Here is a 13,480-nt window from a genome sequence, read left to right on the forward strand (position 1 = left end):
ATTCAAACTATGGCCACCAATTCTTCAGTTTAAAGTTACCACTTACTCATAAAGTTCTTAAAAGATTAGTAAGTTAAATGAGAAATACACAGAAAATTGGTCTTCTTTAAAAAAAAAAAAATCGATTAGCTCAAAAGGATGATGGAGGGGACGATTAACTGGTGTTATTTTTGTGGTTGGGCTTATTTTGAGAAAAGAAAAACAGGGGATTCACCAACCATGCTCTTATACATACACAAACTTGCTGAGTCAGTCGACAAAGGGTACATGAATAATACAACGTGTTGGGCATGTAAAGAAAGCTTTAAACCGGTTGACCGCGTCCTGCACATAGTTTACTGAATATTCGAGACCAGTTCCTAGTTTTTAGTGTGGTGCCAACAGGTTACAAAGACATGGTGGCATTATGAAAAGGCATGGGAAACAACACCTTTTGTATGGGGGTAGGGGACGTTGTTCCCTTTTGATGGGGTGGGCGGATTGGGAATGAGTCTACAAAAAAGTACGGATTGTATACAGGATAATATGTGAGATAATAACAGCATTGTTTAATTTAAGTCTAACAGCTTGCACAATATATTCTCAGTAAAATATTTGTCAATGAATTGATTCGAGACGTCGCGTGTGACTACAAAATCATGCTTAACAGAATAAGTTTACCAGCTAAAACAACGTGGCACATGTATAATCTTTGACTGGTATCATGCTTAGGTTTGCTTAGCAAAAATAAAAAAGAAGAAAAAGAAAAAGAAGATAACGTTATGTAACGTTGTCCTCCTCCTAGTGTTTTTTGTTCATTCTGGAAATCCCAGGAATTGAATGATTTTAAATGATTTCATGGGAGGGGGATTTAACACGTATCTGTACAATAACAAATTTTGTTAAGACATGACAACAAAATATTGATTATATTTTTTATTTTAGTTTATTTTTTTATATTTTTTTTTGACATCAAAAACAAAATGTTTGCATAAATTGTAGCACCTGCTGAGACTCTAATATCGTAGTGTAAATTCCAGTACAATTCCATAAAAAAAAACCAAAATATTATTTTGTATGGTCACAGCGATTTAAACTATCGACACGTCTCAGAAATACCGCAGGATTATTCCGTTATAGTGATACGTATACAAGGGTAATAGTGATTCAGACTTTTACCTCAGAAAAATCCAATTACTATTCCATTAGTAAACAGAATAATATTATTATATTTCAATCATATAGGGATAAATGGTTTATAATCGCTGGAAAATCCCATGATAATTTCAAAAGTGGTAAAAATGTTTATTTCGTATCCAATAGCAACAGTGGTCTAAACATCCCATGATTTTTCCGCAAGTAAAAAAAAAAAGTAACATTATTGTCTTTCAATCAAATAGGGGACAACTGATTTAAAATATACCGCAGAAAAATCCCATGATAATTTCAAAAGCGGCAAAATATTATTTCGTATCCAATGGCAGCAGTGGTTTAAAAAAAACATGATTTTTCCATAAGTAAAAGAAAATATTAGTATCTTCCAATAAAACATGTAGGGGACAACTGATTTAAACTACATGTAAACCGCAGGAAAATCCCATGATAATTTCAAAAATGGCAAAATATTTATTCCGTATCCAATAGCAATCCCATGATTTTTCCATTACTTTACAACTTCATAAGCAGCGATATTATATTATTTCCACACAAGAGGACTTCTCATTAATATTCATTTGCTACTCCATTCACAAGCACGAATATACCGCGTACCGTACGACCCCCATCATGAATATGCAGTATCAACTCTCACACAGAGCGCGCGTGGCGGAGAGTGGAGGGTCTCGGTAGTTTCCGCTCTGCTGGGTTTTCATGATGACATCACCCCAAAAAATAAACCCACTTCAAAGAGAGAACAGGTCTGACGAAATGCCTTTGTGTGGGGGGAAGTTAACCGATGGGGAATACCCTGTAAGCTTCCAGTACGGTTGGGAAAGCATAAAAACGGATGAGCCTTCGTTCCTGGATCCACAGAAGCAATATTCAGCCAAGCAAGATAGCATTTACTATAAGCTAGCAAGATACACTTTAGCTGCTGTGTCGCCAGTACATACTACATACAGTGTGAGAACAGTTACAGCATCATCGCCATTATTAAGTACATGAACATCTCATACTCCAACAGCATGCATTTAAAGGTAAGCTCAACCACCATCGAGATACAACTTATTTGTAAATACCTTATTTCTATTTTACGACGTTGTTTTGAAAGTATGCAAAGCAAAAACTCACATAGCATTGAGATAACACTTATGTTTGTGCTACCTGTGTCAGGCCTCGACCTCTACAGCGGCCAATTCTTAACAGAATAAGTTTACCAGCTAAAACAACGTGGCACATGTATAATCTTTGACTGGTATCATGCTTAGGTTTGCTTAGCAAAAATAAAAAAGAAGAAAAAGAAAAAGAAGATAACGTTATGTAACGTTGTCCTCCTCCTAGTGTTTTTTGTTCATTCTGGAAATCCCAGGAATTGAATGATTTTAAATGATTTCATGGGAGGGGGATTTAACACGTATCTGTACAATAACAAATTTTGTTAAGACATGACAACAAAATATTGATTATATTTTTTATTTTAGTTTATTTTTTTATATTTTTTTTTGACATCAAAAACAAAATGTTTGCATAAATTGTAGCACCTGCTGAGACTCTAATATCGTAGTGTAAATTCCAGTACAATTCCATAAAAAAAAACCAAAATATTATTTTGTATGGTCACAGCGATTTAAACTATCGACACGTCTCAGAAATACCGCAGGATTATTCCGTTATAGTGATACGTATACAAGGGTAATAGTGATTCAGACTTTTACCTCAGAAAAATCCAATTACTATTCCATTAGTAAACAGAATAATATTATTATATTTCAATCATATAGGGATAAATGGTTTATAATCGCTGGAAAATCCCATGATAATTTCAAAAGTGGTAAAAATGTTTATTTCGTATCCAATAGCAACAGTGGTCTAAACATCCCATGATTTTTCCGCAAGTAAAAAAAAAAAGTAACATTATTGTCTTTCAATCAAATAGGGGACAACTGATTTAAAATATACCGCAGAAAAATCCCATGATAATTTCAAAAGCGGCAAAATATTATTTCGTATCCAATGGCAGCAGTGGTTTAAAAAAAACATGATTTTTCCATAAGTAAAAGAAAATATTAGTATCTTCCAATAAAACATGTAGGGGACAACTGATTTAAACTACATGTAAACCGCAGGAAAATCCCATGATAATTTCAAAAATGGCAAAATATTTATTCCGTATCCAATAGCAATCCCATGATTTTTCCATTACTTTACAACTTCATAAGCAGCGATATTATATTATTTCCACACAAGAGGACTTCTCATTAATATTCATTTGCTACTCCATTCACAAGCACGAATATACCGCGTACCGTACGACCCCCATCATGAATATGCAGTATCAACTCTCACACAGAGCGCGCGTGGCGGAGAGTGGAGGGTCTCGGTAGTTTCCGCTCTGCTGGGTTTTCATGATGACATCACCCCAAAAAATAAACCCACTTCAAAGAGAGAACAGGTCTGACGAAATGCCTTTGTGTGGGGGGAAGTTAACCGATGGGGAATACCCTGTAAGCTTCCAGTACGGTTGGGAAAGCATAAAAACGGATGAGCCTTCGTTCCTGGATCCACAGAAGCAATATTCAGCCAAGCAAGATAGCATTTACTATAAGCTAGCAAGATACACTTTAGCTGCTGTGTCGCCAGTACATACTACATACAGTGTGAGAACAGTTACAGCATCATCGCCATTATTAAGTACATGAACATCTCATACTCCAACAGCATGCATTTAAAGGTAAGCTCAACCACCATCGAGATACAACTTATTTGTAAATACCTTATTTCTATTTTACGACGTTGTTTTGAAAGTATGCAAAGCAAAAACTCACATAGCATTGAGATAACACTTATGTTTGTGCTACCTGTGTCAGGCCTCGACCTCTACAGCGGCCACCAGCGGCCATTGCCGCGATGCCCCAGCGAATTGCCGTGAAGCCCTTTTAAAAATCACGTACCTTACGGCCACTTGGCCGTCGTGCCCTTTTCCATTGATTTTATAACATTATTTATTCGAAAATGTTATTTAGTGTTAACATTGTCACCCATTTAATTTATATGGAGGTAAAATTCGGAACGTACGATCCCGCACACTAGTTTTCACAATGCTGCTTCTGTGCAACAAAAAATGTGTCGAGAACGTGGCATGGTAACCATATCAAACGTAGTTGAGCTGTTTACTACTAAAAACGCAGCACCAGACTACTCCAATGTATAAACTCGCTACAAGTCCCTACACTAAATTACGCATTTTCGCACGGATTTTGTCTATTGAGATCTGTATTTGTAGCGGATGGGGCGGGGACGCGCGCGGCCGGAGGCTGGATACAGTCTATGTTTCCCTCCTGGCTATTTCGCTGGTGTCCAAGGCTTGTACTGGATTAATGTTTGTGACCCACCACTACCAGTGATCTGCCTGCCTTGCGACTTTGTTTTCATTGCTAAACACATGTGTTTGTGTACACACAACAAGCGTGGAATTGTAAAACGTCAATATCGGATTATATGAGGTAACGGCAGAGCCCTAATTTTGGAAATAATCATACTCCATCAAGTTCATTATTGATGAATCAGCATGCCATCCCACAAAAGATGCAAAAATAAGCAGGAAGGCGAAAGGGCTGGAGTGGCAGCAAAGTGCCAACTTTAGAAGCATTTTTTAATTAGGTGCGTTTGTTTACATTTTTATAGTATTTATTTAACGCAGTCTAGCGTGGCATAAACGCCGGCATGCACAATACAACTTACAACTTTAGCTAAATGCTTGCTAGGCCAATTATTTTGTGCTAAGGGGTTGGGGGCTCGTTTGTCTCGCAGAGTTGGGGTAGTGGTGAGCCAGGGACTAATTGATCTTTTTTCTTTAGATTAGCACGCAGGGAATTTATTTTAATATTTTTTTCTGTATGATTTTTTCAAAAATTCTTTGTTCTGGAGCAATTATTTGTTTTCAGATGAGCAGAAGGGAGTTTAATTAAGTCGATGAATAAGGGGAGGGGGTAAAATGGGGTAAGTTAATTACTGGGGTAATAGTTTGCAATTCGAGTGCTGCAAATAAATATGGGTTGGAAAGTTGACCACCATCTTGAAATCAGTGGAAAGTATATTAACATAATCATCAACAAATAAAGGTTTGAAAATGGCCTTGGGGCCCTTTCAGTTGGCCTTGGTGCCCCTTTCTTTTTTAGAGCTTTTGAGGCCAAGTGGCTTTGCCCCTCTGAAGCTAAAGGTTGAGGCCTGCTGTGTCATATTCAAAAGCTCAATTCAATACCACTGAGACAAAACTTAAAATGTCCTATTGTATGCTGCTTTAAAAAGTATGTTGAGCAAAGGTTTTATATTACTGCATACCAATGAGATAAAAAGCTATTTTGTTTTGTATACACGTCTGTCATCATTTTATGCCATGCTGCTTCAACTAACGGTATGCAGCGCAAACGGACAGCAGATAGCGTATAGATAAGAAACTTATATGCTTAAAGATGCTATGTAAGATTTTTCTGCCGATTTGACCCCCAAAAATTGGTATTTTGATTGGGGTCGAGAAAGTTACAAGCTTTTATTTGAGCCATTGCTCGAAAAAGTCCGCCAATTATTAGTAGCACATGTGAAATAAAGTGCTAAAGTCGGGATCCCTACAATATATCACGGGACCAATTCTTATTTTTGACATGGTTCCTGACCATTAAAAGTAAAAGTTAATTTTTTTTCGTTGGAGCTGGTGATACTCTTTGAAGTACCCTTCACTCCAAAAAAATTTTTTTTTTAATAATTGGGGCAAAAAATCTGACATAGCATCTTTAATTATACATGTGTGTCCAAAACACGTGGTTTTGGAAAGTATGTTGTGCTAGGGCTCAAGTATTTAGCATCGATATTAAACTTAATTGTGTATTACACCTATGTCATAGCTATTCATGCTGCATGCTTTGAAAGCATGCATGGAAACATCTCAAAGATACCACTGAGACAAAACTATGTTGATTGAAAGTAGGCTGAGAAAAAGATAAATGCTACCCTGAGAAAAAAAAACTAGTGTTTTCTAACTAGCTGTGTCCTATTTCTATTATTGCTTTGAGAGCTGAGATCAAACTTATTTTTGACACATGTTTCCCAATTCATGCTGCTTTAAAAGTTTGTTTGAGCAAAACATCAAGTAACTACCAAAATAAAACTGTTTTTTCTTTTGTTCTACCTGCTTAAAAAGCTTGCTGAGCAAATTGAGTTAATTGAGCTACTTTTATGAGTACATTTTGAAAGCAGAGTTGTAAGTACCTTTTTTTTCACAGAGTTGTTCCTATTTCATGCTTTCTTAAAAGTTTGCCGAACAAAAGCTCAAGTATTGTAAAACTATCTTTTGTATTGCACAATCATGTAACTTTAATTGACCAATAATAGAGTCAAAATGTTCACAGAGTTGTTATTCTATGCATTTGTTGGGATACATCAATACACGTGATAATACAGGGGTCGAATTCACAAAGAGTTAGGACTAGTCCTAACTTAGGACTAGTCCTAGGAGATATACAAATTGCATGGATTGTCCTAAATTAGGACGAGTAACTGGTCCTAACTCGAGATAAGACTAGTCCTAACTCTTTGTGAAATCCACCCCTGATCTTTGAAAATATTACCAAAGGTGTCCATTGTCCAGCACCTTGAAAACCCTGCAAATAACGCCAGTTCACAAGTGGGGGTCGGTTACTGTGGTTGTGCAGTGAGCTGTGACCAGGTAATCCGGGACTTTCCCTAACGTTTCCCTATCATGTCAGCCTTTGTTAGGTAGCAGAATGATGACGTAGTTTCTTTCAATAGGGAGGGGTTATTGTTATCTAAACACTTTGCCACAAAACAAATGCAGGTTTCCCTATAGATAACCACAGGTATAAAAGCTGGCAAAATGATGACACAATCCGGATTTGTTTTCCCAAAACTTAGAAAACAAGTTGGAGATAAATAAGATAATGCTATGGAAATAAACCCGGTGTAATTCTAATTGATACATGAACTGAGACGTCGCGAAGTGGACGTCATTATTATTTGTAGATAGTAAGAGTCAATGTTTACACATATACTATGCTTACCAGAATAAGGTTACCAGTCGAAAGACCATGTCACATTGTTCGATCTGTCACTGGTAAGCTGTTGCTTAGCAGGAAATTTTGACGAACACTATCGGCTTAAATTAATCAACTCTATAAAATTTCACCTAAATTACATGTATTATAGCACGGGGGCCACCCCCGGTCGAATGGGGTTATTCGTTCCTAATTATGTTCAAAAAAGAAACCCATAAAACAAAAATTAGGACAAAAAATTGAGGATGGCAATTACGGAATTGCCGCTGTCGTAAATTTTATTGTTCTAAATCAATTAAAAAAGGGAATCCTTAGAAAAAAATCAGGAATTTTTTTGCGGGAGTGCAATTCTAAAATACAAGGAAAAACATTCCCGGGATGTTCCACAACCTTAGCTGATTTTTAAGGCTATTTAATTTGAACCAACCTCACGGAACCTGGGCGTAAACCTCTCGACATACAGGAAGTATTATTACATACGTCACAGATTTACTTCTTTCCGTTTCTATAATTACCCCAGACCACAATTCACAGACAAAAAAAAACTATTTATAAACTTTCCAAACAAAATCGGCAGGTAGGTGTCCATGATCAGGTACCTTGATGCCTACGTCACAGAACGATGGGATCCGTGGTCAAACGAAGGGCAACTTATACTTCCGTGAAGTCTTTTTCAATTGCATCAGAATTTAGTATTGTTGTTAAGTTGCGGGAGTTTTACTTACAAAAGAATTTTGTGGCAGAATCATGGGTGGTTCTGGGACCTTGTCCCCCTTTTCAACTGGGGTTGATGATGTCCATAAAGTATTGTGCAACGAGGTTCTGTTTTGGGTAAACCCAATTATTTTGACAATCTCCATAATCATAATTTACTTGCACCTTTTTCACTTGTAAATAGAGGATGTCGTGTTCCTGATCGCGCACTTTGCACCTTCAGTACAACTATACTCTACTACAAGACGAATGTACCACACCATATAGATAGATAGATAGATCATCAGGGCCCAATTTAAATTTTCATCAACCTGTTTTAGCAGAAAATACTGATTGACAAAATGTTTTGCTAAGCAAAAATTGAGTGGGGCTCAGATGTGACCCAGATGGCCGATCGACCTGAAACTTGAATATGGGTTTGTCAATTAATTTATGTGTATGGTGGATTACATGAAGTTGGTGCTTGCACTGCAAGCATTGTTTTTGTTAGCAAAATAAATTCTGTAATGTTCCTTTTTAATTCAATTCAATTCAATTCAATTCAAAATACAATCTTCCCCAAAAATCATCGACAGTCTACATTTACTACGGAGAGGCAAAAATAACATTAAGTCAGCAGGATAAAAAGTGTACTTAATAAAGTATGGGGCTGTTTTGATATGCGGAAGCTTAAAAAAGCAGACAACGAAACAAAACAAACAGACACTAGACATGCAAACAAAAGGAAAGACGAACATAAGACATGACAAGACACAAGACAGATCGGAGGAAATACAACGGGTTCATAATTATTAGCGACAAAATGGCAGACACGTTTAAGCAGAAGCAACACAAACTAGTACCAGGGATTCTTGGAGATATATAGCTATTAATAGAGATTCACCCAGTGACCTCTGACCTTTCTTTTCGTTACAGAACACCATTAATCAACTCCTACTCGTCCTCTCCCTCGCATCTCTCTCCATCTGCCATATCATCAGACGAGATGCCATCGAGGATACATCCGTTGCCATAGTGACGGGGGAACCAAGTCCCAACGAGCTGGCGCCCCTCGAAGACCACCCGAACGACTTGACGGAAGACTATCTTGAGGAACAAGAAGAGTTGACAAATGAGTTGGGATATTTTCAACAAGAGGAAGAATCTGAAGATACACACGATGTCAGCAGCGAGGAAGATGACGAGGTAGAAACGTCATTGACGTCACATGGTGACGTAACATATCATGACGTCACAACGACAAGTCACACCATTCCAGGCACTGTGGAGTTAGAGACATCTTCAAGTAATGAGACAGCCCAAGCACCAACTGCCATCACAGAACAACCACAAATAGACGTCTTGCCGAGCACTAACGCAACATCAACAACACGCCAAACCATTCCAGGCACTGTGCAGATCGAAACATCTACAAGTTATCAGACCACTCAAGCGCCCATGGGGGATGTCTTGCCCAGAGCAATATCAACATCACCACATGACTCGAGCACATCTGCCCCGAATGACGAAGAGTTTTCCCTCCACAGCGAACCTTGTTACGAGCCCCCAGCCCAACGGCTGCATCTCAGCTTCAAACAGAGCAATCAGAACGTGAAATTCCCCGCCCTAGCCATCCTCAAGAAAGAGAATTTTGACGAAGAGAGCATTCAAACAGGGGACGATGAGTCGACTGGGGAACCTCAAGGCCAAAGGGACTATGTTAACATGACGTGCCCCACGGAGTTGCTGCACGTTTCTAACCATGATGACGTCAGCATGAGGAGTCTATGTCCATGGACTTATGTTGCGGATGTAGATCCTAACCGGTGAGTTTTATAACAAAGTTCCACACGGTTCTAGCCTTTTGTCAAGGCTTTCGTGACTTGGGCAGCTTCGTAAAGCTGCGATCCAAACCATGAAGGCATTGACACAAGGCTAGCAAGGTCGGCCGAGTTCCTTATCCAGAGTAGCCTTTCGCTCAAGCCTTTTGCTTGGACAGCTTCGCAGAACCGTGATCAAAACCTACCAAGGCCTTGACAAAAGACTAGCAAGGTCCCAGTGTCTCATCCAACATTTTCTGCTTATTAATCTAGCATGTTTAACTCTAAATACCACAATTCAGTATTTCTTACTGCGAGTGTCTTTTTTAAACCAGTTTTTATGAAATAAATAAGCCATTAGTATATAACAAAATATATAGATAAAAAAATACAAATTATGTTCTGTTTTGTCTTAAAATATATGTTTCTTTGATTTTTTTCTTCTTCAAGTTACCCAAGTAGGATCATGTTCGCTGTATGCCGCTGCCCAGAGTGCATTCGAACCGGCAGTGGCGAAAATGGCGAGTTCTCTGAGGACAACACATGCCGTCCAGTTTACTTCCGTATGAAGGTGCTAATGAAGGGTAACTGCGTCAATGGACTTTATGTGTAAGTATTTTTATTTTTTTTATTGAAACAAGTTTTTAAATTTAGTTTTAAAGGTGTTACACAGATTGGTGAGGATAAATACATCATTGGTAAATTCTAGTATACACATATTGACTGGCAACGAGGTAACTACTATACGTCTATTCCCACGAGGGACTTTGAGTGACCAGAAGAGCGACCAATTTCCCGAGGCCCAAGGCCGATGGAAATAGGCCCCTCTTCTGGTCACTCACAATGCTAGATGCTATTTTTATTCAAAACATTGCCTAAAGTGCAATGACCTCAAAGTGGCCTCAAAGTGGCCTCAATCTTCTCACGACGGCAAAAGTTTCACTTAAATTATTCTATCATAACTGAGATTTTTGTTTTGTTTTGTGTTTTAGGTACAACACGGAGTACCAAAGAATCCCAGTTGCCTGCGCATGCGTACGACCCAAGATCTAAGCAACCAACCGCCAATCGCAACAGGGTAAAGTTTTCTTGAAGGCAATGCCGTTGATTTCACCAAACTTTTCCTAACTTAGGATTTATCATAAGGACTTAGGACGAGTTCAGTTCTGTATCCGAAAACGTTAGGACGCATTGACCTCATCCTAAGTTAGGACGAGTTACTTGTTGTCCTAACCTACCTCCATGTCCTAACTTACTCGAGACAAAATTAATCCCAGCGTTTCGTGAAATCGGCTGCTGGGCACGTTTTGTACAACAAATGACTTTTCTTTTATCTTCTTGCAACTTCGATGACCTATTGATTCAAGGCTGGTTACTTTTTGTAAATTGTCAAAGAATCAGAGTGTATCACATTGCTATAGAATAAAATAGAATAAAATAACAAACTTTGGGCTCAGTTGGTCAACCAGGTTTCAAGGGGGATATTGAAATGGTCATGAACTTGTACAGAAATTACCATGCCTATATAAAAGTTCAAAAAGCTACTAAGTTAACTCAACGCAGGCTTTTAAAACAAATTTTCTTTTAATATTTATTATATTATATATATGTTTTATTATGAGAGTACTTAGTTTCTTGCTGTGCAAGTAAGAAAGCCAATGGTTAACACGGTAAATAGATGGAATACAAGTAAAACTATGCCTGGTGCATTGCAATAAATTGTCAGAAGATATATACTCTTATAAAGTATTCAATTGATTCTATATGCGATGAATGAAAGTTAGTTGCAAATTGGAAAAGACGTGGAGGGGAAAGACTTTGCTGATGTGCAATGAAGGAACAAACTTATGAACGAGGGGGATATGAGCAAATAAATACTGTCATACCTGGTGCAATGTAATAACTATGGAAGTTTCAAATCAAAGTATTTAATTGATTGTTGTGTGATGAAAACAAATCCGTTTTCATTTTTTGAAATATTGAATGTTCGCGTCAACTCAGATTCCTAAATAGAATATTCCATGAACTGTGATATTCTTAAGATATTCTCACCGCAAAACTCATAAAGTTTCAATAATTAGATTTGTGTTCATTTTGATGTTTGCTTTCTGATCTGATCAGATTTAATTCATTCTGTTGATCGGAACTTAGTTAAATTCAGGGAAAATTGCACAAACTGCTTAACAAAAAAATACATAATAACTACCGATTTTCATTTATTACTCACGCAGAAACGTCAGAATTCTTTTTACTTATTTATACCTTATTTATGTAATTTTAACTTATATTCACAATCTTGTAGTTAAATTTAATGTAGATGAAACAAACTGTTTGAGAGTTCCAGATTGCAGAGCGATCTCCGTTAAAAATGTCATAAAATGTGTTGTAAATAATGTCGAGTAGTATTTATAATCTTTAGAAAGAGAAAAACGGATTATGTGGATCATAACACGTTATTTTTATACAAACACAGGTAATTTTGTTCTGCCTTTTTGAAAATGAAGAACCCGTTGCCTAGTTGGTGACTTTCGAGTATGTCTGTTTTAAGACAATTTTGTATTATTTCTAATTCTAGTTGCTTATTGTTGTTATCATTATATTGTTTTCATTTTAACTGGTACACATTTCGTATACTTATAATAGCAGTGACCCCTTTGCATATGACGTCACATGGTCAAACACAACTTGGGGTCGTTTTCGTGGTCGTTACCAGTAATTAATTGTTTCGGTTGAATTGGCCATTGGTTAATCGCTGGCTGGCCATTGAGAGAAAAAGTTATTTGCTACGTATTCGAAAACGCACCCGAGGTCGAAGGAAGACCTATCATTGGTTGAGAGTTGTGCGTGACGCGTTGCGTTCGTTTCTATTGTTTGACATTAATTGGCGATGGTGGCCGGTGCAACAAGGATCATTGTGATACCGATAGTAGTTTTAAATATAATGCACATTTCAAATGTGAAATATATTTGTACTGTTTAAAAAAGAATGGTGCGAGAATGCTCCTCAATAGTACATTCAGTCCGTGTCTTTACACAAATTCTGCCTTTTTATAGTAAAACACAAGCTTTCAGTTTTTTCAACTCGTTCAAAACCCTTGTTGATATTATTCAGGAAAAGTATTTTATAGAAAGTTTTCAGGAGGAAGACAAATACAAACTATTTTTCATGTCTTCATATTTTTTATGTTTAAGTTTACCCGGTATAGAAATTCATTATTAGTTTTGTAAATATCAGTAGTCCACACTTGGGTAGACTGGGCCCCTGTCTTTATCCGCAAGGATCGCCTCGAAGTGTGACGACAGATGTTCAGGCTTACACTAGGTCTCTCTAGACCAATTGCATAACGTACAGTGTGACGTCATTTGGAAGTGGTCTATCATGGGTGCGTTCGTTTAGCTTCCCTGGGTCGACCCCGGTGTGTGGCGGTTTTTTTTCCCAGGACGAACGTGGGTCATTAGCTGCACATGTTCGTCCTCGAACAAGAAAACGCCACACGCCGAGGTCGACCCGGGGAAGCTAATCGAACGCACCCTATAATAGTAGTGTATTCAGACATTATCATAACACAAGTGTATTCAGAGATTTGGTGAGTAGTCATTTAAGAACATGAGCGTTTTCAGAAAAACAAAATGTTTTTTTTTTTTAAATGGTACAATCTTATTATATAACTTAACTTTGGTTAATGTTTTTTATTATATTAGAAGTGAACTTGTAAGAGAGTGTGTTTAATGAAATAATTATTAGTCTGTTTTCAATCAGAG

At 37.5% G+C, this 13,480-nt stretch overlaps 1 protein-coding gene across 1 annotated transcript; it reads left to right on the forward strand.

Moving 5' to 3' along the window:
• The first annotated feature begins 3,681 nt into the window (after positions 1 to 3,681).
• Positions 3,682 to 13,461, forward strand: LOC139943411 (uncharacterized). Its single transcript, XM_071940223.1, has 4 exons — positions 3,682 to 3,868; positions 8,835 to 9,724; positions 10,169 to 10,327; positions 10,711 to 13,461. Exons 1-4 carry the CDS (start codon positions 3,833 to 3,835, stop codon positions 10,769 to 10,771), a joined length of 1,146 nt encoding a protein of 381 aa, XP_071796324.1. The 5' UTR covers positions 3,682 to 3,832; the 3' UTR covers positions 10,772 to 13,461.
• The last annotated feature ends 19 nt before the right edge of the window (positions 13,462 to 13,480 follow it).

Source organism: Asterias amurensis, chromosome 10 (assembly GCF_032118995.1).
Source record: "Asterias amurensis chromosome 10, ASM3211899v1".
Classification (NCBI taxonomy): domain Eukaryota; kingdom Metazoa; phylum Echinodermata; class Asteroidea; order Forcipulatida; family Asteriidae; genus Asterias; species Asterias amurensis.